We start from the raw sequence: 21,769 nt of genomic DNA, 5'->3' as shown, positions 1-21,769 counted from the left end.
TAAACAGGAGAAAAACTGGAGTCATCTATTGGTCAGGATAAGGTATGCATAATGTGCTGGATTACACATACAAATGGATGGCGATAATAAAGTTGATTTCATACATTAATATGAAATATATGTAACTATATGACTTATATGTGGAACTGCCTGCATCACTGTACCATCACTTAATACCACAAACCAGAAGCAAAGAGAAAAGCTGTAGTTCTTTCATTAGATATAAATAAGAAAATCAATAGCAAAACTATTTAATGTCTCCATATAGAGCCCTGAATTCTATAACTAGAGTTGAAATACATTTGTTATAATTCCCAGTAGAGCGGAATATCATTCCCCTTCTACCGTTACTTTAATGTTGGCTGGCTGTGTGGTGGTCTGAGTCCTTCAGAGCATTATATATAACGTTTTATAGATTCATAATTACAATAATAGCAATAGAGTACACAAGAGCAGGCAGAGCAGTCTGGAGAAGTGAGCAGTGATTAAGCTATTCTGTACAGCGTAGTGTGAAGGTTTTGAGATTTTTCTTTAAATACAGTAATAAATAAATACTCACTTATGCCCCTCTGTCTTCAAACTCTCAATATATTTTAGGTACATATGCTTTAGCAGATGCATTGGGCATACTAGGAAAGCCACATACATACACACACACACACACACACACACACACCTTAATGTTTTTCAGTATGAAATATTACAACATATAATATTAGTATGCATACATAATATTTTTGGTAATATTGTAATATTAAAGAAGTGGACATATACAACTAAGAGCATTGGTATTCTTTTTAATCTTATACTCAGGCAGAGACTGCTGAAAACTGATGACAGCATGAAATATATTGAGACCAATCAGATACCGAGGAAACAAAGCGCATTCTGTATAATGAGCGAATAACAGGCTACAAGAAATGGGGAAATTGCATTACAATCTATTAATGAGAAAGAGATTATCAATAAATGAATCTAGTAATTTACCATTTTATAATTTTGTATCAGATGCAGTATTTGTGATATAGTAAATCAATGTAAATTTATTGAATATAATGTAGCTGCTAGCAGTCGAAATAAAGATGAGGTTAAATTACAGTGTGCTGAGGCAATTAAGGCTAATAATGCACTGAAAGTAATTTAACATTACATTAGAAACATCCAGTAATACTGTATATTAAGGGAATGCATGCAGTCTGAATCCAAGTGCCTTTTCATCATTATTGGGAAAATTCTCTATTGTGTCCGACTGGGGAATTTCATTTTCCAGAAGTGGAAGTTCTGTCAGGTACAAATCCAAAAGTCCCATTTTTGTTTTTTCTTCAACACGGCCACATTAGAAATAAATTATTGATGGGACAAACGTCGATTTACCCCATGCAAGGTTGTTAAAAGATAAACAAACATTTATGAAAGGCCTCTTTGCTTCTGATAACAGAACTTATAGGATATATATTCAATTCCTTATCAAGACCTATACACCAACAAGACCCCTCCGTTCTGCCTCTTCGTGCCGTCTGGCGCCTCCCCCTCGCCACACCTGCACTTCACGCTCACGACTGCTATCTGTCCTGGTCCCACGGTGGTGGAATGACCTCCCGGTGGATGTCAGAACGGCAGAGTCTCTGACCTCTTTCAAGCGCAGATTGAAGACTCTTCAGGCTACACCTTTCCCTCCCTAACTCACCACCATGATTAGCCTAGACTGTAATGGCACTTATGTATAGATTGTATAGATATTGTTACTTGTGTAGATATTGTTGTTTTTATTGGCTGTTGTATTGTTGTATTCAGGGTATTCTAGCTGCCAATTGTGGTATGCTAGTTTGGAAGTTGATTGTACTCTTCAAGGGTTCTGATTATCTGTATGTTTACACTAGGACTCGGAACTGTACTGTCCTCTCAGGTCCTCTTAGCACTTATACTTGTGTTTGATTTGCACTTCATTGTACGTCCCTCTGGATAACAGCGTCTGCTAAATGCCATGTAATGTAATGTAATGTATATAAACATTTTTACCTACATCATTTGAATTACATTTTTCAGATACAAAAGAAATGCTTCAGTTGGGTTAGCAATAAACGTGTTAGTTGTAGTCTCACACAGCTCTGTTTAAAGATGATCAAATAAGAGAGGTTACAATGTGTTTTATTATTATTATTATTATTATTATTATTATTATTATTACTATTATTATTATTATTACAACAATGGACAAGGACAAAGCAAAATAGCTACTCTGGCAGACCATATGGAAAAAAATGACTGCAGTTTAAAGACTTCACGATGCATGGTCTCATCGGTTTTTAGTACATTTAAAAATGTTATGTTTTAGCACCACCAAGTGTCTGATCAGTGTCATGCCTCTGATGAGCGTCTCCTCTCATCAGTCCTGTGACTCATAAGGACGTGATATTGGAGTATTCAGTTAAATATGTATTTCTTTTTGGAATTATGTGACAAAATTGTTTATGGTGAGACGGATGTTTATGATGTATGCTTTTAAAATAATTTTAGAGAAGCTTAAATAAAATTCACTCTTACAGTGCCTCTGGTGTTTCTGATCACACAGGTGGTGCATAGTATTGGAGTGGAGATTTATTTGTGATTTTTCATTATTCATATTTGTAAATACAACAGTTATAATCAATGTGTGTAATAATAACATTTTAATGAAGAAGTAGAAAATGATTGCACACTTTAAACATAACTTTCAGACTCAGGGTATGGACTGAAAGCACATTTATTCAGTCACAGGTAAGCAAGATGAGAAAACAGCAAAATGGCAGAACAATACTACAGTGAAAAACAAATAAATACACAGAACTTATCGCGCAGAAACAATCTAAGCATGTTCATCACCTTCAGCTACGTCACGCACACCACACACGCACGCAATGCACACAGAGCTGCCCTCGCAAGCTCATGCAGAATGAAGGAACCTCCATTTTAAAGAAGCATGGGGGCACGCCCCATCAAAAACAGCTGATCATTTCATGTGATTCAATTTAAATATGTCATCATGATTTCATTTGCATAACTCTAAATTCACTCCATTTTAGACACATTAAATAATGCTACATCTCTTCGCAGCATGTCGTCTTTGTTTATATTACAAGCTGAACCTGAATAAATTCACATGATAAAGGATTGTGACAGATCAACTGTATGATAAGTAGCTTTGAGACCTACACAGGCGGTAATAAAAGCAACTAGATTTCTCTTGAGGCTCAGATCTTTGGAATGTTTCAGAATGAACATTGTGATTTAAATGTCCATAACTTTGTGTTTATACGAGTTTATTACAGGGACCGTGGCCTTGTAACTTCATATATTTCATGAAAAGAAAGAAAAATACTGTTGTTTGGTCGACGCAAAATCCATAGACCTCCCATCAGGTATTCCCACACCAGTAGATTATATTTTTGATTACTGTGTTCATAACTCAGAATTATACCTCCATTTTATGTTGAGATTCATTTAGAAATAACCCTGAGTCTCTCAGATAGGACTGACACAGAGGCAAACTAGCTCTGAAAGGCAGTGTTGTGTGGGGGTTAGGGAACTGGGCTGGGAGGTTGCAAGCTTGAATCCCTGATGGCATGCTGCTGTAGTCCTCTTGCCAAAGGAACTAACTTAACCTTTTACCACATGGGCTACAGTGTAAAATTTATACTCACTATGACAGGAAGGGACAGATGAGTATTTATACTGAGAAATTGTGTTTGTATTCTTTCTGAATCGTGGACTTGTCTGGGACTGATGAGTATTAAAACGTATTACCTAAATCTTCCAAAGGGAACAATACACATACACTTTTCATTTTCACTAGAATTTCTCAACAATCTGTATTGACCACTTTGGCATATTATCATCCAGCTGTGTTCTTTTCCCCTTCTTTTTGGTTTTGAGATTCACAGAAAAATGCACAATAACAGACGTAGGATGTAGAAAATGTCTGTAGATATTAAATGTACTACAACACTGATTCAGTGTGTATGTGGGGTTACATTATTGGAACCTCTCTCCTACAGGATCATATTCCCATCCACCATTCCTCCTCGCTACCTGACAGGGTTATAGCCCTCTCTTCTCTTCCTGACCAGGTCATATCCCTCTCCTCTCTTCTTAAATCCTTCTCTTCTTTTCCTGACCAGGTCATATTCCTCTCCTCTCCTCTTAAATCCCTTTCTTCTCTCCCTGACCAGGTCATATTCCTCTCCCCTCTTCTTAAAACCCTCTCTTCTCTTTCTGACCAGGTCATATTCCTTTCCTCTCCTCTTAAATCCCTTTCTTCTCTCCCTGACCAGGTCATATCCCTTGCCTCTCTTCCTGAAAGTGTCGCAGCCAGACATGGTGATATCCATGTGAGAGGGGAAGGAGCAGCAGAAGTATTAAGGAGAAAGGGAGAGAGGCAGAGGGGTATGAGAGAGATGTATGATTCAGTGTAGGCTCCACACAAGTCCTGAGGGGAAGTGAGATGCGGTGCTGTCAGTACTCATAACCCTGGTCAGGTACACACAGAGAGGAAGCAGTGACAGAAATTCAGTCTGACAAGAATCACATGCTGCAATGAATCGCACTGATCTGGTCACATCCATCAACTGGGTCATAGCCCACCATTATAGGTAAGGCCTAAACAGAGCAGTCAAACACAGCTGGTCAGATAAGTGGGGAGGTATACAGCAGGAGTGTCAGTCTATGGAGTCAAAGGGGAATCACATCTCTAATGTCATTTCAAGCTCTGACTCTATCAGTCTGTGTTGAACTGGGCTCATCCTCAAATAATTAAGCAAAGTGCTATCAATCTAGACAAAATTCAATTGCATTTTATACCATAAACAAGAGGGTGACTGAACATATAGGACACCTTTCAGAGAAATGCACCCACAGACATTTACAAATGTACTTACTTGCACAGAGGCACACAAGCACACACACAGAGGCTGAGAGGCAAAATGTTTGGCATGTAACATTGCAGTGACAGGGCAGTGCCCTCTTGTGGGTTAGTTCGGCAGGTCCTGCAGAACCTTTGAGGCGATCTCAGAAATGTGAGACCAAGCCTCCTGAATGTGGCGGGACTCAGTGGTCCGGGCACAGATGGCGAAGCGTAGCACGAAACTGCCAGCCAGCTGACAGGGTACCAGGTGGATCTTGCGGGCTTCATTTATCCTTTTCAGCAGTGTCTTGTTCGTTTCATCTGAGCCCTTTAAGAAAATAACAACATGCAAGGTCAGTACAGCCTGGCCTGACAGTGCCCATGTCCTGATGCTAACAATTTGAACTGGGTGAACTGCATTACCTTCAGCCTGAAACAGACCAGGCCCAAGACAACGTCTGCACTGATCTCAAAGCGCTGGTCCTCTCGAACCCGCCTCTCAAACTCCTTGGCAAGCCCCACATGCTGTAACGTCAGAGAGGGAGAAAGAAGGTGAAGAACGGCAGATGTGGATTTCAGTTCTGGTGTGCAGCAGTGATATTGATATGTTCTTTATGGAAAATTCCAACTGTGGTCACTAGATGGCAGCCTGATCATTAAAACCCTGTAATTAGGTTTGCTCTGTTGACTGTAAGTGAGGCAGTTGGGTCAGCCCAGGGATGTATTAGTCACCTGCCATTCAGTAGAGCAGCTTTTCACAAGATAATCTCCACACATTTATAGAAACTGAATGCATGAAAGAAAGCATCCCGGGGGGAGATGTGCGATTCAGAAATGACAAATATAAACAGCAGTACTGTTTGTAGTGACGTGAATGTGGACAAATAAGGTAAAGAACCCTGGAGAAATATGGCCCATTGTGACATGGGTGGGCCTCATTGCTGTGTCTATTTAATGTGAGAAGCAGAGAGACATGGACTTGTGATTGACAGCAGACAGGAGGGCCCTTTACCTTTCGGATGTACGCCTGTAGACCCTTGAGTCCATACAGGCGGAACACAAACCACATCTTCAGAGAGCGGAACCTACGCCCCAGCGGGATCTGCCAGTGCTGTGGAGAGGAAATGATGTCATTAAACCTGACAGAACCCCCTGCCCCTCCATCTATAACAGATTAGCCTAAACCTCTTTATTATTTTCTGTAGGCTAAAACGTTGCTGGTTTCTCAGAGATTGGAGGACTGGTTTATATTCGCTGTCTGAACGCAACACCACACTGCCACATGCAGCCCCGGGCCATGGAAACAGACACTGGTCAATGTAACATGTCAAAATACTGTCTGTAGGTTACGCTACACGAAGAACACAATTCACCTAGGTCCAGCCTGAACAATAGCCACCCGCCAACCATTATAGACAAGGACTGCTTTTTTTACTCCTGATTAGACAGGCAGAAAGACACAACACACACAAAAAAAATGTAAAACTATCATTCGACTTACTCTGTAGTCTGTGACCAGCCCTGCGAATGAACAGAAAATTGTAAATATCCTTTATAAGACATGGTGACAATCATCCTTTTTAACACAAACTATAAAATAAGTTGTATTAATTAAACATAATTTGATATTCAGAGGACAGCAGCATCGGCCAAACTAAAGGTTTCACCATTAAAAACACCCCTTTCTCTCAGCTGGAATCGCCTGCAGCTCTTTGCTAATTTGACAGAAAAGCCTTGTGCAGTCGTAATACCCTGTAATTTGGTTTGGCTATTATTGCGCATCATTTGTCTGACGTGCAGTTACTGTGAGCAGAGTGAGGCAGAAGTACCGCACACAGACAGACAGAATGAAGCTCTCTCTGTCCTGCTGTCAGCACCATGATGGGCTATCAGCATAGACAAAAGAGACAGCTGTTTGCCGCTGTGCTCAGTACAGACAGAGCCGACTGCTTGCTTACAGAGAGAGGGAGACATTTTTGTTTTTTGTTTTTTGTTTGTTCGGACACTATGCGCACTGATATATGCGTGTGTGGAGAGATGGTGTGTCTATATTCAGCACAGATAGTGGGTTCAGCCTTGATCAGAAGAGTGAATGCATCTTAAATAGATAGAGGAACCATTCCTTCCCTTAAGGTCATTTTACATGATGGTTAAATTGCCAAAGGTCCTATTTGTCGATCTCCCTCTGAAACATAGACGATGTTGACAAGCTTCTGTGTACCGTTCAAACATGGGTCCAGGTTGCCTCAGTTTTGGCTTGATATAAAACAAGATGTGCTAATGTGTCCATGTGTGGTGAGTGCTTGCTATTGTTATTGGTGATCATGGTTAATTAATCCCACATCCAACCAGAAGGACACAGACAGCAGGGGAGCAAGATCAGCCATTTCTGAGAGGCAAGTAAAACCGTATGACGTGAGCTCTTACCTCAGAGCTCTTGCAATCCAGACAGGAGATTATGACCTGTTTAATTTACTTTAGGGGCACAGGGGGAGGCAGAGCGAAAGCTACAGACATCTGAGTGTGTAAAGTTCCCTATTATACCCCTATGTTTCAAGACAAGCGATGATGTGGCCCACCTGATTCCTGGTGATCGTGCTTTAGATACAGGGGATCCATTTTGAAAGCCCCGATGATATCAGCTCGTTTCTTTACCCTGCAGAGAGACAGACAGTGAGACAAAGATGCCATTTCATCTTAATGTGCTTGGCCCTTAAATAAATATTTCTATAAAGCAATTTTGTCATTTGTATTTGAGTTTGTAGTTCCTGTGTCCAGTCAGGCATCTGTGGGGTTCTTTCTTTACTGGAAGAGGGCTTAAGTCCAGATTTGGATGAGCTTTCCATAATTAGTACAGGGGATTTGGTGACATTGGAGTGCCACCACCCAGTGAAGTGCAAAAGCCTGACCAGACAAGTGGGAGCTCCCAGGTAAAACATCTACAGATTCACTTTTTCTTTTTCTGATATTATTCAACAAGAAAATGTAAACAGAATATTTTACAATTCCCCCTACCCCACCCCTCCTAGTTTCTCCTACCCAGCATGGCATGCCTTGCATGTGTGAGGAACTCGGTTTATCTACAGATTCACACTAGTAATCCTATTACTCCTGCACCAAACTGAGCAGAGCTTACTTTTTGAAGGGTCGCTGGGCACACGCTCTGTTCTGATAGCTGAACTGGAGTGCAAAGTGATCACTGTCATCACAAATTGACAGTGATCACTTTGCAACAGTAGAAACATTTCCCATCGAGGTGCCCGAACTCAAAGCTTTACTTCCAGTCTCCTCTTCACTCATTTTCAGGGCTGATCAACTGCAGCTCTTCCACAAAGATACATTAATTTTAGAGCTGAACGATCTGAAAGAACCTGATGACTTCAGAATGATCTGACATGATCTGATGAGCGATACTGTGAAAACACTTTTTCTTCTATTCATCAACAGATATATGGACAGCAATAACCAATTGCGCACCTCACTCATTTCCGAATAGATGTAGGTGAAGCAGTTCAGACCAGTGGGTATGAAATCAGGAAGTCATTCATCTGCGAGGGACAAAAGGAACCGACTCGCCCGGAAATTAAGTTTTTGAATCTGGGGCTTGCTCGAGGTCATGGAGACCCCTATAATGTTGATTAGTGGGGCAGCAATTAAGGTTTTTTTTTTTTAGGGAATGATTTACCTGGAGATGGAGATCTGGTCTGGAAAGGTGTTCTCCCACCCTAAAAAGTTGCTGCCTCCCCACCTTTCATAGCAGAGCTGTGTGCACAGCTTTGTCTCAAGATGTTCACAGTATGCACTGTACAGTGACGCATGCTATGCGAAGTGCTGAATATGCCTATCAGCCCGCAGAGCAGCCGATATGCTGAGCAGCTCTGATCGGTGCGATGGGTCTGACTGAACGTCCATTAAAATGGGCAAAGCTTTTTTCATTTGTAAGACTCACCACACCGGTCAGAGCTGCTCAACGAGCTCTTCGGATAAAGCAACTTCATAACCAAAGTTTATTGGGCCTGTTTCATCCTCCTGGTGAGTGTCTGCAGCCTCATCTGTGGGGGGATGTTTGGCTGCTTGGGTGACATTGTGTGGGTTAGGTCTTGTAACACCCACACATTGTGGGAGGGAGTGTCACGGTCCCCTCCATTCCCCGAGGTCTTTTCTTCTTGTCTCTGTGTTGCAGGGCATCAGGTGGCCAGTGAGTGATGGAAGGGAATGCAACTCCCTTATTTAAAACACCTAGCAGCGAGGGTTTAAAAGCCATATCTCTGACCTCCATCGGTGCTTTTTTTTAAGCATTCTTCATTTACCTCCCATTATTTTTAGAAGTATACAGTATGGCACTAAAGACTGCCCCCCGAAAAAAAAGGGAAAACATAGGGATAAAGAATAAAAAACACTGTGACAACATTACTGCCACCTTCCCAGGTCACATCCAACCACATGGCTTATTTTAGCCCAGCTGGCACTGTCTGAATGGCTGTGATGATGCATAAAGGAGTGGTGCGTGTGGGCCGGTGTTTGCAAGGTGATGAAAGGCCAGGCAGATGTGACAACGCCACTATTCTCCAAATAACCCTCTTCTGAATAAACAGAGGCACGGATGGTGCAGTGGGTAGCACTGCCGCCTCACAGCAAGGAGGTCCTGGGTTGGAATCCCCGTCGGCCCGGGGCCTCTCTGTGCGGAGTTTGCTTGTTCTCCCCGTGTCTGTGTGGGTTTCCTCCGGGTACTCCGGTTTCCTCCCACAGTCCAAAGACATGCAGGTTAGGCTGATTGGAGAGTCTAAATTGCCCATAGGTATGAGTGTGTGAGTGAATGGTGTGTGTGCCCTGCGATGGACTGGCGACCTGTCCAGGGTGTATTCCTGCCTTTCGCCCAATGTATGCTGGGATAACACTTCTCAGTTCACTCACCACATAGCAGAGCAGTCAAAGTTCACCAAAAGCCACTTGTGAGGATTGAAGTTGAAGGAATCTGCAAACTAAACCAGAAACAATTCCATTCCAACCAAATCATTGGCACAACAGAGTACTCTGTGAACCAATTACAGTTAATACATTTTATTAAATATAATATAAGTATAAATATAAGGAGGATTTTAGTTTGAATCCTCCACTGACTGTGGCGTGGAGTATTGTGGCTGCTATTTGTGTTTTGCCTCAATTCAAAAACAGAAAGATGAAATGTTTAGGGATGATGCCATGATTAAACACAGCACACCTGTACCAGCTTGTAAGCCACAGTCATTTTGCAACACCATCGGCTAAAATGCACGGCAGTGAGACAAAAATAGGACCACATTAATTTCAAGCATCTCAGATCTCAAATAACAAAACTATCACGCGTCTGATCTCTTTGCTCGCTATCGCATTCATAATATCCTCCTGGTCTGCCCACGTCGTCTGAGACACAACCAAGGCAGCGACAGGATGCAAGCCACATCACAGATGCACGGAGGACGGACGACCGGTTGCTATGCGGACGGATGCGAGGTCCTGTCCATCAGACATTTCCTAGCAACCGGCAGAACAGCAGGAAACCCCAGACTGCTGCCATTCTCCGAGGATAAAGAGCAGCTCTTTTACAGCCTCTCCACCTTTTCAAACATTGTTTGAACTCATGTTGTTAATAAAATGGGATATTTCTCTGACAAGGTGGGCAGAATTATCTAAAGGTCTATCGGCTCCTCAGGAAATGAGCTGTGCCTTATCTGCACACGGCCCGATCCACAGCGGAACAAACGCTGGCCTCAAAAGCAGTTTGACGTGTTTTCATTTAGCATTCTGCATATTATTCATGCCATATATCTATTGCCATTTAAATGCTGTGGGAATAATAATATTTATTAGCTCTTGATATGACAAACTGCCAGTGTAATAAAACACACCAATGGAACTGTGAAGACTAAGCATTGGCAGAAAAATACGTTTTGTTTTTTATAACATGATTTACAAATGATGGACATTGTAGTAAATGGAAGTCATTTGAATACTTGTTTGAGATTATGTGGAGTGTGCTGTTCACTGACCTCTACGCCGTTCAGAAGAGGTCTAAATTCTGGGCAAATGAAGGCACTCCCTGCATATGCAGCATCAATGTGCATCCATATATTCTCTGCATTACCTGGAGCAGACAGGACATAATGAGCTTAATGTCCACACATGGTGTCCTCTCACACTGGAACATACTATCCTGACACACACACACGCTTGCACGTGCACACACACACACACACACATACACATTATTATTGTTATTATTGTTAATATTATGATTATTATCTATCTGTGACCATGTATGGATAGCTACACTATCATTAGTATGTAGATATAGGTAGGCATCGAACATTTTGAGCATACATATTCACCGAAACAATTAGTTGTAACAATTCAAGTGTTACAACTACACTGTCTTAGAAGTGTAAGGGTAGTTTTCTTAATTGATTCTTAATTGACAATGTGTGTTAACATGAAGACAATAATATAAAATAAAAAAATAACCTTTTATTTTTAATCCTTATTACTATTAGACCACTTTCTGAATTAAGTGTGTCTTTCTCTGTCTCTCACCCAGCAGACAGCCTTTAATCTTAATGTCTCTGCTTCTCCTAGAAGGGAGTAGCTAGCACATTCTGGTCTTGCAGCAAGGTCAACAAGATTCAGAAAACAAAATACTGATAAATGTTAGTGGCCAGTTTCATGTCTTTTTGTTTTGGCAAAGCCCCCCCCTTCTGGAAAAGTGTGTGTTACTATGTCTGATTCAAATCAGAAAGCCTGCAAGCTTTCTCACTTTCTGTCCTTTCTTTGCAAATAAATACGAAAGTCAATTCAAGCATAGCTATTGTTATTTTTACTGGGATCTGTTTCATCAGACGATGCTCACCTGTGAAATGTTAGGGCATTTTTCCCTAACAGAAGAAAGACATATCTAATCTGTGTTCACAGAAAGCCACACAGTGTCCTCATACTAAGTGTTCTCAACAACACTGTAGGCACTCAAAATGAGCACACAGAGAAACCAAACACACAAACATACAACTACACAGTACACACATACTCACACAAACACACAGAGACACAGTATGAGGAACCACAGAGACACACAAAGAAACCAAAGGTTTTGAATATACACAAAAATATAGTACATTGCCACAAAATTTGAGGTTATACTTACATATGGGACCCAATTCAGTAATGCAATCAAAGGCACAGGATGGGGTGGTGCCAAGCGTGGCACAAAACTGAAGACCAAGAAGAATCAGCACCCAATTAATGACACTGCACCACAACCAGCACAAAATTCAGAACAAAGAAGAACACAAAGTGGTCTATTTAAACACAATGGTTAACAGAAATAACATAATGTCATTTTGTAATCCCTTTCAATATTGTCGGGTGTAAGAGGCCTTGTGCACAGCTACACATGGATTCTCTGGGCTTCTGTGGAAGGAGCAGGTGCAGAGCGACCTCTGTACCGTTTGTTTTCATTGCCCTCGTTATCTGAGAATGATCAACTTCAGAATCACCTTAGGTGATCCAGCTGATTTACACAGGCTTCTCCCTGCAGTCAATCTTCCTGGACGTTTGGCTAGATGTGAGGACTTGCAAGCCCGGCCACAAGGTAATAAGATTCAGATTTGTTCTGGAGCGACAGACACAGGCTTTGCAAACAAAATTAGTGGCCATAAAGACCTCAGGAGATGCAGGAGAAGAGAAGAAGAGAGTATTGTTCACAAGTGCATTTTTTGAAAGGCTGTTGCCACAGAGAGGTAGAGTGAATATTCATGCGACCTTTGCGCGGCTATTGTTCTTTGTAGGCTGTGGGCTTTCAGAGTACCTGGTCAGTGTCAGAGCTCTGGTGCTGACTCACATTTTGTGGAAGAAAACATCACAGCTTAAAGACAAGCTGAAATCTAAATTCACTTTTTCCTCAATGTAGCCAGTTCTTCAACACCATATGAACAAGTATATATTCCAAAAATATATAAAACTTTAATATTTTAATACAAAAGTTTTTTTCCATCCACTTCCTGGAAAAACTGATTTTACAAGACTTGATGTCATTGTGAACCATTGGGCTTGTATATGAAACAAATTTCCATCAGTTTTCTGTTCCCTGCCCCAGTCAATATCCTTTTCACACAGATCCTGATTTGACATCGCCCTCTTCATTTGAGATAAATTAAATTCCCCCAAAAGGGAAATTGAGTTTAACTTGTGTATACTGTACGTCATATCACGGAAGTGTTGCTCTAACCATTTCATCTTGTCTTCAAGACCACTGACATATTTTCTGCTAATTCTTTGTACCTGCTAGGCAATTGGGAATCGGACCGAAAAGCATCTTTCACTCATGCACAAAATAGGAACAGGAAATACTGAAGCCTTTTGGCAGCTTCTGTCTGGGGGCTTATAATATGTGTATGCTTCATACATGTATTTATCATTGTAACTGGACAGCAATATTAGAAATCTAACACACAATATGATTAGGTGAATGTCCTTACATAAAAAGGGATGAGTCCTGCCTCCTTGTCTTCCTTCAACATGGCGCTGAATGTTTCTCCTCGAACCGCAAATGTCTTATCTGCGGGTACCTTCTTCATCCTCACTCCAGCAATGAGCCCTGCCCTCTCCACTGATGAGTGGGCCTGTACAGACATCAATTCAGACAGACCCGTTTCAGGAAAGGCTATCCACACAGGGACATCTACCCATCACACTGAACATTTTGCGAGTAAACAGTGCCAATGCTCTTCAAAATACATAATTACATAATGCATAAAATACATAATATAACATCTATATTGTAGAGCAGGGCAGCACGGATGGTGCAGTGGGTAGCACTGCCGCCTCACAGCAAGGAGGTCCTGGGTTCGAATCCCCGTCGGCCGGGGCCTCTCTGTGCGGAGTTTGCATGTTCTCCCCGTGTCTGCATGGGTTTCCTCCGGGTACTCCGGTTTCCTCCCACAGTCCAAAGACATGCAGGTTAGGCTGATTGGAGAGTCTAAATTGCCCATAGGTATGAGTGTGTGAGTGAATGGTATGTGTGCCCTGTGATGGACTGGCGACCTGTCCAGGGTGTATTCCTGCCTTTCGCCCATTGTACACTGGGATAGGCTCCAGCTCCCCCTGCGACCCTGTTCAGGATAAGCGGGTTAAGATAATGGATGGATGGATGGATTGTAGAGCAGCATTATGAGATTATTTAAAGTACAATGTAAAGAGTAGTACAGTGGCAAAGGCTGTTAGGTTGAATCCATGAAGGTCAAGGAGTTTATGAAGTAGTATTTTACCCTTCAAAAAGAGTATGGAAATCCAGGTCTGATATAAACCCTTTTTTCCAGCATATGGGGGGACTTTGTATTTCCAAAAAAGGTTAACTCTGCGTGCTACTTAAAGGTCATCTCTGCCCGCAGGATAATTTACTCAGACCCAGATGAGCTGCAAGAGAGTACTGTCACTTTCCATCACTGATCAGCTCCTCTGCAGCAACACACACACACACCCACTCACACACAAACACACACACACACACACACACACACACGCACGCACACAGACACAGACACACACACATACATGCACACATACATTTTCATTCTTTATTTAGGTCCACATTTACAAAATACATTATAAAGGCCCAAATATATTTCAATTGCATTGTGATGTCCTTCACTTGAGTAGAAGAAAGGATACAAGTAGGGATCAGTATGCAGAATAAACATTAGAACATCATTTTGCAACTGACTACATTAGTGAGAGTGTGGAGTTAAATATTTACTTGTGCTTGCACATACAGCAAGGATCCACGCACACACTCACGATAATGTTTAGAACATTCTGGGTTCTAAAAGACTTTGATCCTCTGTTCTGACTGATTTTGTATGGATGCTACTATCAGATGCTGGAAAGGTTGAATTTAAAATAGCATGTGATTTAAAGCTTTAAGAATATTCTCAAAGTGAAAGCTTAACTGTATAAATATCATGGCATTAGAAATTCATTTGAACATCAACACCTACACTTTACCCTTACCTACTGTATATCCCCAACTGTGACTAAAACTCAATATACAATTTCTCAGAGGGCATCTTATAGTTTTGTTCTGTTGTTTTTCTTTTATCGCTTTATGAAGTTGATAGGCCTGATATGAATGGGTGAATGGAGAAGCATCAATTGTACAGCGCTTTGGAAAAAGGTGTGATATAAATGCCTGCCATTTACCATTTACACAAATTTTTACATTGATCTAATTAACAGGCCTGACTGAAAATGTCAGCTACTGAATAAATAAGTGAAATGCAGCCTCACCTGATCAGAGGAATAGGCTACCAGTCTGGATATGATGTCTAACTCTTGGCGGTCTGGATCGTCTTCTTGGATCTTTCGTACGATCCTGGAGCGAGCGGCCAGCAGAGCGACAAGAGTGGCCTCACTGGCGGTGCTCTGCAATGACGCAGTCAGTCAAAACTAATGTACTCTCAGGCCACCATTTTGTCTCTCACACTGTGCTTCAGTCCTCCGCCAGCCAGAGGTCACAATAACCTCTTTGTCAAGCCCCTTCTCAAACAATTATCCTATTTGTTCCACCTGAATAATCAAAGTTGATAAAATGAATTGGTAATTAATTAGAGATGATGATTGACTGCTATATTTACAAGTGACACTCGCATGAACTCGCGTTAAATTTAGTTCAATTAGTTACAACCCTCGACATGCTGCAGTATAAATGTACTGGGGCATGATAGGTTTTGTTTGTTTTTGTTAAAAAAGAGAGCAGTTAACATCATATAACATTGCAACTTGCATACAAAGGTTAAATTAAAAAAGATTCCTGGTCCAGAATCAGGGCCACATTCCACCCAGACAAAGCTTGCCAAAAGGTTTATTTAAACAGAAAGGGTGGTGCGTTGAGCATCCTGCTGCAAACAGGTTTGCTCCTATGGCATCTGAGAAGTCATTCTCCTTGCTTTGAAGTTTAAAGCATAGGCCTGTGTCAGTATGGATTCGGGCTACACCCCTCGACACACCCACCAAACGGGAGCAAAGTATCTGAGTGCTGGGCTCAAATCAAAACCTGCAGCAGACACTGGTCATTCTCAGAAAAGATTGGACTGCCCTGGTTATGTGGATGTGGAAGCTTTATGTTCACTCCGATGATACTCAGTCCTGGTACTGGAGAGCCACAGAGTCTGTGGGTCTTTGGTTTTTCCTTAAGATCAGTGATGGATTCAGACCCTAGAAACCAAGTGACCTGAGTTAACTGCGTAATCAATTACTTTAACTGATTGTTGTGTTCTATTCAAGTTCTGAGTAACCACGAAAGCCAGCAGACCCTTTGACTCTCCACTGGCTCAACAACATTTTCTTTCATGTTCACTTTCCTTCCTGACACATGAGATTAAGTCATTGTTTTTAAAACTATCTCAATTAGAAACACAATAATACAATTAGTCACTTCACTGTGCCGTTGGACTACCTATGGGTACCCCTAAGGTTAACCATTAAAATACAAGTTTAAATCCTTGCAGGTCACATGGTGGAGAGTGGATGACAGAGTGGTGGCCCTACCTATGAGACCCACATTTACTGCATTGTTCAGCCACAATCAAAAACGTTACACCAGCAAACAGAGAAAAGAACATACAACTAAACCTCAAAATAAGGAAATACATTTAAAAGCATGTATCCTGAGATATGATATAGCAATCACTCATGCACTTAACTGCAAATCAAATGAAGAATACGAAATGGGAAATACTGTTTTAGTCTGGCTTAGCTAATGTCATTCATCTGGAAATGTAGGCTACAGGCTGTATCTTACAAACAATAACTGAAGCCTACTTGTGTTCTTGCTTGGGCTGTATCAATAAGTGGGTCCAAAGAGATTTCTATTTACAAAACCTTCCAAAAAAAAACCAGCTTTGGGATCAATAGATCTCTGTCAATACTATTGATTCTCTAATCTCACACATTAGCAGGATAGCATGAAGCTCTGCACTGAATACGTAGTAAGACATTATTTCTGGCAGCAGGTGTTAACATGTCCGAGACCATAGGAAGAAACAAAAAATTCCCATATATTGGAAATTCTGAATTATCTACCTTTTCTTCTATTTATTATAACAATTCATGCGTGTGTCCTTATTTTGGACACATTTCATTTATAGGCTATCTGTATGTATGCATAGCCTTTTCCATCATGAGTTATATTTTACATGTTGCTCATTGCCATAAAATTATTTATCTTATCTATGTTGTATATACAAACCCAGGTAGTAATCAATGTCACAATTTCACCCTTAATGCTTGGGAGAAAAAATAATTTAAAAAATGGGAGTAAATAGACCAACGTGCTACAAAACTAGGTACATTCAGTGTTTCTCGTGACCTCAGTTTGTATTTGCTATAGTGCTCCGTTACTTTTAGCCTCAATTTTGAATGCGCGAATCTGTCAACACTGTCATTCATTCAGCAACAAGTGAGAGCTGCGTTTGTTGCCATAGTGAATGAACCTTAAAAGCATGACGGTAGCAACAATGAGAGAAAGCCAAGCTCCGCCTTATCCAAAAAGGACTGCCGTGAAACGATCCGCCGGCAGCCATTATTTGGCCTCATCAAACGGCCCGCGTGGAGTGCTCTCAGCAGCAGCACAGGACGCCGGTAATGAAGGGTGAGGCGTACTCAGCACACTTCTGCGTCACCTTCGCAACCACCAGCTCACGGCGTAGTGAAAGCAATTTCCTGCAGTTTTCCGACGTTGTGCAGGAGACCAGAAATCAATTTCTGACAAATTGCTGTCAGACATATCCACCATATGCCTTTTTATCCACCACCAAAACAGCAAGACAATGCCCACGCATACTAAAGTCAATCTCTGCTCGCGGGTGACATTCAGAGGCTCTGAATCATCTATTCTCATCCAGCCCTCTAATGATTTGTCAGGTTTACCGTAGTCCTACATGTTACACAGATTCTTGCATATAAATATTGAATAGCACTGTATATCTTAAAGGAACATAGCTATTATAAAAATGCAAAGAAAGCTTCAGTATCACAATATGAAAAATGTCCGTGTGGATCACCCTACAGCACACCTGTATAACACCCCCGCCCTGCCCGGTAGCTTCAGCCAGGAAGTCATCAGGGAGATGGAGCATTTTCCCCAGCCAGTCCAGCATGACCGTCTCCAACTCAGTGCAGGCTGGACTGGCAGCCTGCAGCAAGGGAACACCATTTTTTAATGAATCCTCCTCCAGTTCATTGCATTTAATTTAGCCTCAAAGTCTGATTGACTGGCATGGAAATATTATTATTTTGGCATATTGCATATACACTCAGTGAGCACTTTATTAGGTATTTATTAGACTTCTTTTCGGACTTATTGGTCTTCTGCTGCTGTAGCCTATTCATGTTTCATGGGTATGTGTTCAGAGATGCTCTTCTGCATACCACTGTTGTGTGGTTATTTGCGTTACAGTCACCTTCCTGTCAGTTTTGACCAGTCTGGCCCTTCTCCTCCAACCTCTCTCATTAGCAAGGTGTTTCTGCCCATAGAACTGCTGCTGACTGGGTTTTTTGTTTTTCGCACCATTCTCTGCAAACTCCAGAGTCTATTGTGTGTGAAAATCCCAGGAGATCAGCAGTTCCACCCTGTCTGGCACCAACAATCATTCCAAGCTCAAAGTTACTTAGATCACATTTCTTCTTCATTCTGGCATTTGGTCTGAAAATAGCTGAACCTCTTGACCATGTCTGCATGCTTTTTATGCATTTATTTGCTGCCACATGATTGGCTGATTAAATATCTGCATTAACAAGCTGGTGTACAGGCCTACCTAATAAAGTGTTCAGTGAGTGTATATTATTAGTTTACATACTTTCAATATTCATCTTTTAATCTATCTCTTTAATCTTTTTTTCCCTTAATCAAATCTTCATTATGCAATACAAAATTTGAACATTAGAGAGAGAGAGAGAGAGAGAGAGAGAGAGCGATACACACCCAGGAGAAGCCAATACAGCCAATACCAGTACAGAGCATGTCTGCCAGCATAGAAGGATAGGAGCTGGCTGTGGGGAAGTAGGCATAGAAGTAGGGGCTATGCCAATGTGTCACCTGCAAGACAAAGGCACCAGAGGTAAATGAATGCTTTGCTTTGAATGTACTTTGTCCAGGTTTTCATTGGTAAGTGATTATTGACAGATAATTCTGATAATTTCCGACAGTCCTGTATAAAATGAGAGGTTGGGGGAATATGCATACCGGGAAAAATGCTTTACTACTGATTGACTACTAATTTGGCCGTGAAATTATAAAAATGTCAATTGAGACCAGTGCTATGAAAAGTTTATCTGCTCAGTTTAATTATTACCTCAGCATGAGTGTTATGTCTCAGAACACAAACACAGACTTTGAACAGAAATAAATGTGAAGTGTTTTAAGACTTCTTTGTGAAAATAATTGGAAGCAGAACTAACTTGAAAGACGTGATTTTGGTACGCACGAAGACACATAGAAAACTTTTCTTTGAATGAATGAATCTCTTTATTTTCAAAGATTGGATTAGAAGGGATTTTGAATGAGACAATCAGCTTAATTCATAGTGGGCAGACAGAATGTAGCAGTGCTCCTAGAGTGTGTGCCTCAGTAGCAGCTGCAACCTTAATGCAGGTGAAGGCAATAGTATAGTAGAAACATACCCTGCGAAGTGGGAAAAGACACATTTTCCCAAATATTAAATGTTAGTGAAATGAACATTGTGAGCCTCCTCTGATGAGATGGGGCACAACTCTACATACATGTGCTCTGTATGAACTCTACATACGTACACCTCTGTATGAACTCTACATACATGTGCTCTGTATGAACTCTACATACATGTGCTCTGTATGAACTCTACATACAGTTGCAATCAAAATTATTCAACCCCCATTGCAGATTAGGTTTATTGGCAATTTCTCAGCTGTTTGCAATAAACAAATTACACAAGAACTGTTTAAGTAGTTCAATGAAACATAATATTACAAAATATTACAAGGGTTTTTATCCACATTCAACACAAAATGCTACTTTTAATCACTACTGCAGTCTCAAAATTATTCAACCCCCTGTCTCAAAATTATTCTACCCCCTGTCTCAAGCACACCTGATGCAACTAATCAAAATTACCCAACCCCCTGTTTCAAGCACACCTTGTGCAACTAATTAGTTCAGGTGTGCTTGAGATAAAACACATAAATACCTGGACTGGCTAGGGGTTTGTTGAGAGTGACTAAAGTGGCTAAGTCAAAAGAATTGTCCAAAAAGTTCAGATCAGGTCATTGCCTTGCACAAACAAGGAAAAGGATACAAAAAGATAGCAAAAGCACTGAATGTTCCTAGAGATACAGTTGGAAACATAGTTCACAAATTTAAAGTTAAAGGAACAGTGACTACACTACCTGGACGTGGCAGAAAGAGGAAGCTATCAGCGGCTGCCACCAGATTCCTGAGTAGGCAAGTGGTCAAAAACCCTAGAGTGACTGCAAACCACCTGCAGCAAGACTTGGTGGCAGCAGGCACTGAGGTTTCAGTTTGCACAGTAAGGCACTCCCCTGGACTCCAAGACGTACACCACTACTGACCCAAAAGCAGAAGAAAAGTCGGCTCCAATATGCTCAAAACCATCTAAATAAGCCACAGAAGTTTTGGAATTCTGTTCTGTGGAGCGATGAAACAAAACTGGAACTTTTCGGGCCTATGGATCAGCGGTATGTCTGGAGGAAGAAGAATGAAGCATATGCTGAAAAGAACACCCTGCCTACAGTGAAGCATGGTGGTGGCTCAGTGATGCTCTGGGGCTGCTTTGCTGCCTCTGGCACTGGAAACCTGCAGCGTGTGGAGGGCACGATGGATTCAGTCAAGTATCAGGAAATCTTAGGGAAAAACCTCATGCCGTCTGTGATGAAGCTGAAGCTTGGGCGTCGTTGGACCTTCCAGCAGGACAATGATCCCAAGCATACCTCAAAGTCCACCAAGGTTTGGTTTCAGAAGAAGAAATGGAAGATTCTAGAGTGGCCGTCACAGTCGCCTGACTTGAACCCCATAGAAAATCTCTGGTGGGATTTGAAGAAGGCGGTTGCCAAACGCACACCCAAGAATATTACTGAACTGGAGGCCATTGCCCATGAGGAATGGGCTAAGATTCCTCAGGAACGCTGTCAGAAGCTGGTGTCTGGCTATGCATCGTGTTTGCAGCAGGTCATAACAGCAAAAGGGTGCTCTACTAAGTACTGAAGATGCTTGTCATGAAGGGGTTGAATAATTTTGAGACTGCAGTAGTCATTAAAAGTAGCATTTTGTGTTGAATGTGGATAAAAATAATTAATAATATTTTGTAATATTATGTTTCATTGAACTACTTAAACAGTTCTTGTGTAATTTGTTTATTGCAAACAGCTGAGAAATTGTATATTTTGCCAATAAACCTAATGTGCAATGGGGGTTGAATCATTTTGATTGCAACTGTACACATACCTCTGTATGAACTCTACATATGTACACCTCTGTATGAACTCTACATATGTGTGCTCTGTATGAAATCTACGTACATGTGCTCTGTATGAACTCTACATATGTGTGCTCTGTATGAACTCTACATACATACACCTCTGTATGAACTCTACATACAGTTGCAATCAAAATTATTCAACCCCCATTGCAGATTAGGTTTATTGGCAATTTCTCAGCTGTTTGCAATAAACAAATTACACAAGAACTGTTTAAGTAGTTCAATGAAACATAATATTACAAAATATTACAAGGGTTTTTATCCACATTCAACACAAAATGCTACTTTTAATCACTACTGCAGTCTCAAAATTATTCAACCCCCTGTCTCAAAA

The 21,769-nt window shown here is 41.2% G+C and overlaps 1 protein-coding gene across 1 annotated transcript in view; it reads right to left on the bottom strand.

Moving 5' to 3' along the window:
- Window positions 1-2,699: 2,699 nt before the first annotated feature.
- ddc (dopa decarboxylase) overlaps window positions 2,700-21,769 on the bottom strand; it is a 32,324-nt gene continuing 13,254 nt past the window's right edge. Inside the window, exons 3-14 of the mRNA XM_061250540.1 lie at window positions 18,888-19,001; window positions 17,980-18,099; window positions 15,194-15,328; window positions 13,387-13,530; window positions 12,054-12,120; window positions 10,909-11,003; window positions 9,794-9,861; window positions 7,459-7,535; window positions 6,381-6,400; window positions 5,892-5,990; window positions 5,303-5,404; window positions 2,700-5,207 (exon numbers count right to left, since the gene is read on the bottom strand). Coding sequence (XP_061106524.1) covers window positions 5,007-5,207; window positions 5,303-5,404; window positions 5,892-5,990; window positions 6,381-6,400; window positions 7,459-7,535; window positions 9,794-9,861; window positions 10,909-11,003; window positions 12,054-12,120; window positions 13,387-13,530; window positions 15,194-15,328; window positions 17,980-18,099; window positions 18,888-19,001 — 1,242 coding nt within the window. The 3' untranslated portion in view covers window positions 2,700-5,006. The remainder of the gene's footprint in view (window positions 5,208-5,302; window positions 5,405-5,891; window positions 5,991-6,380; window positions 6,401-7,458; window positions 7,536-9,793; window positions 9,862-10,908; window positions 11,004-12,053; window positions 12,121-13,386; window positions 13,531-15,193; window positions 15,329-17,979; window positions 18,100-18,887; window positions 19,002-21,769) is intronic.

The sequence above is a fragment of the Conger conger genome, chromosome 1 (assembly GCF_963514075.1).
Source record: "Conger conger chromosome 1, fConCon1.1, whole genome shotgun sequence".
Classification (NCBI taxonomy): domain Eukaryota; kingdom Metazoa; phylum Chordata; class Actinopteri; order Anguilliformes; family Congridae; genus Conger; species Conger conger.
The sequence above is the reverse complement of the archived record's forward strand: the minus strand, read 5'-3'. Positions and strand labels throughout refer to the sequence as shown.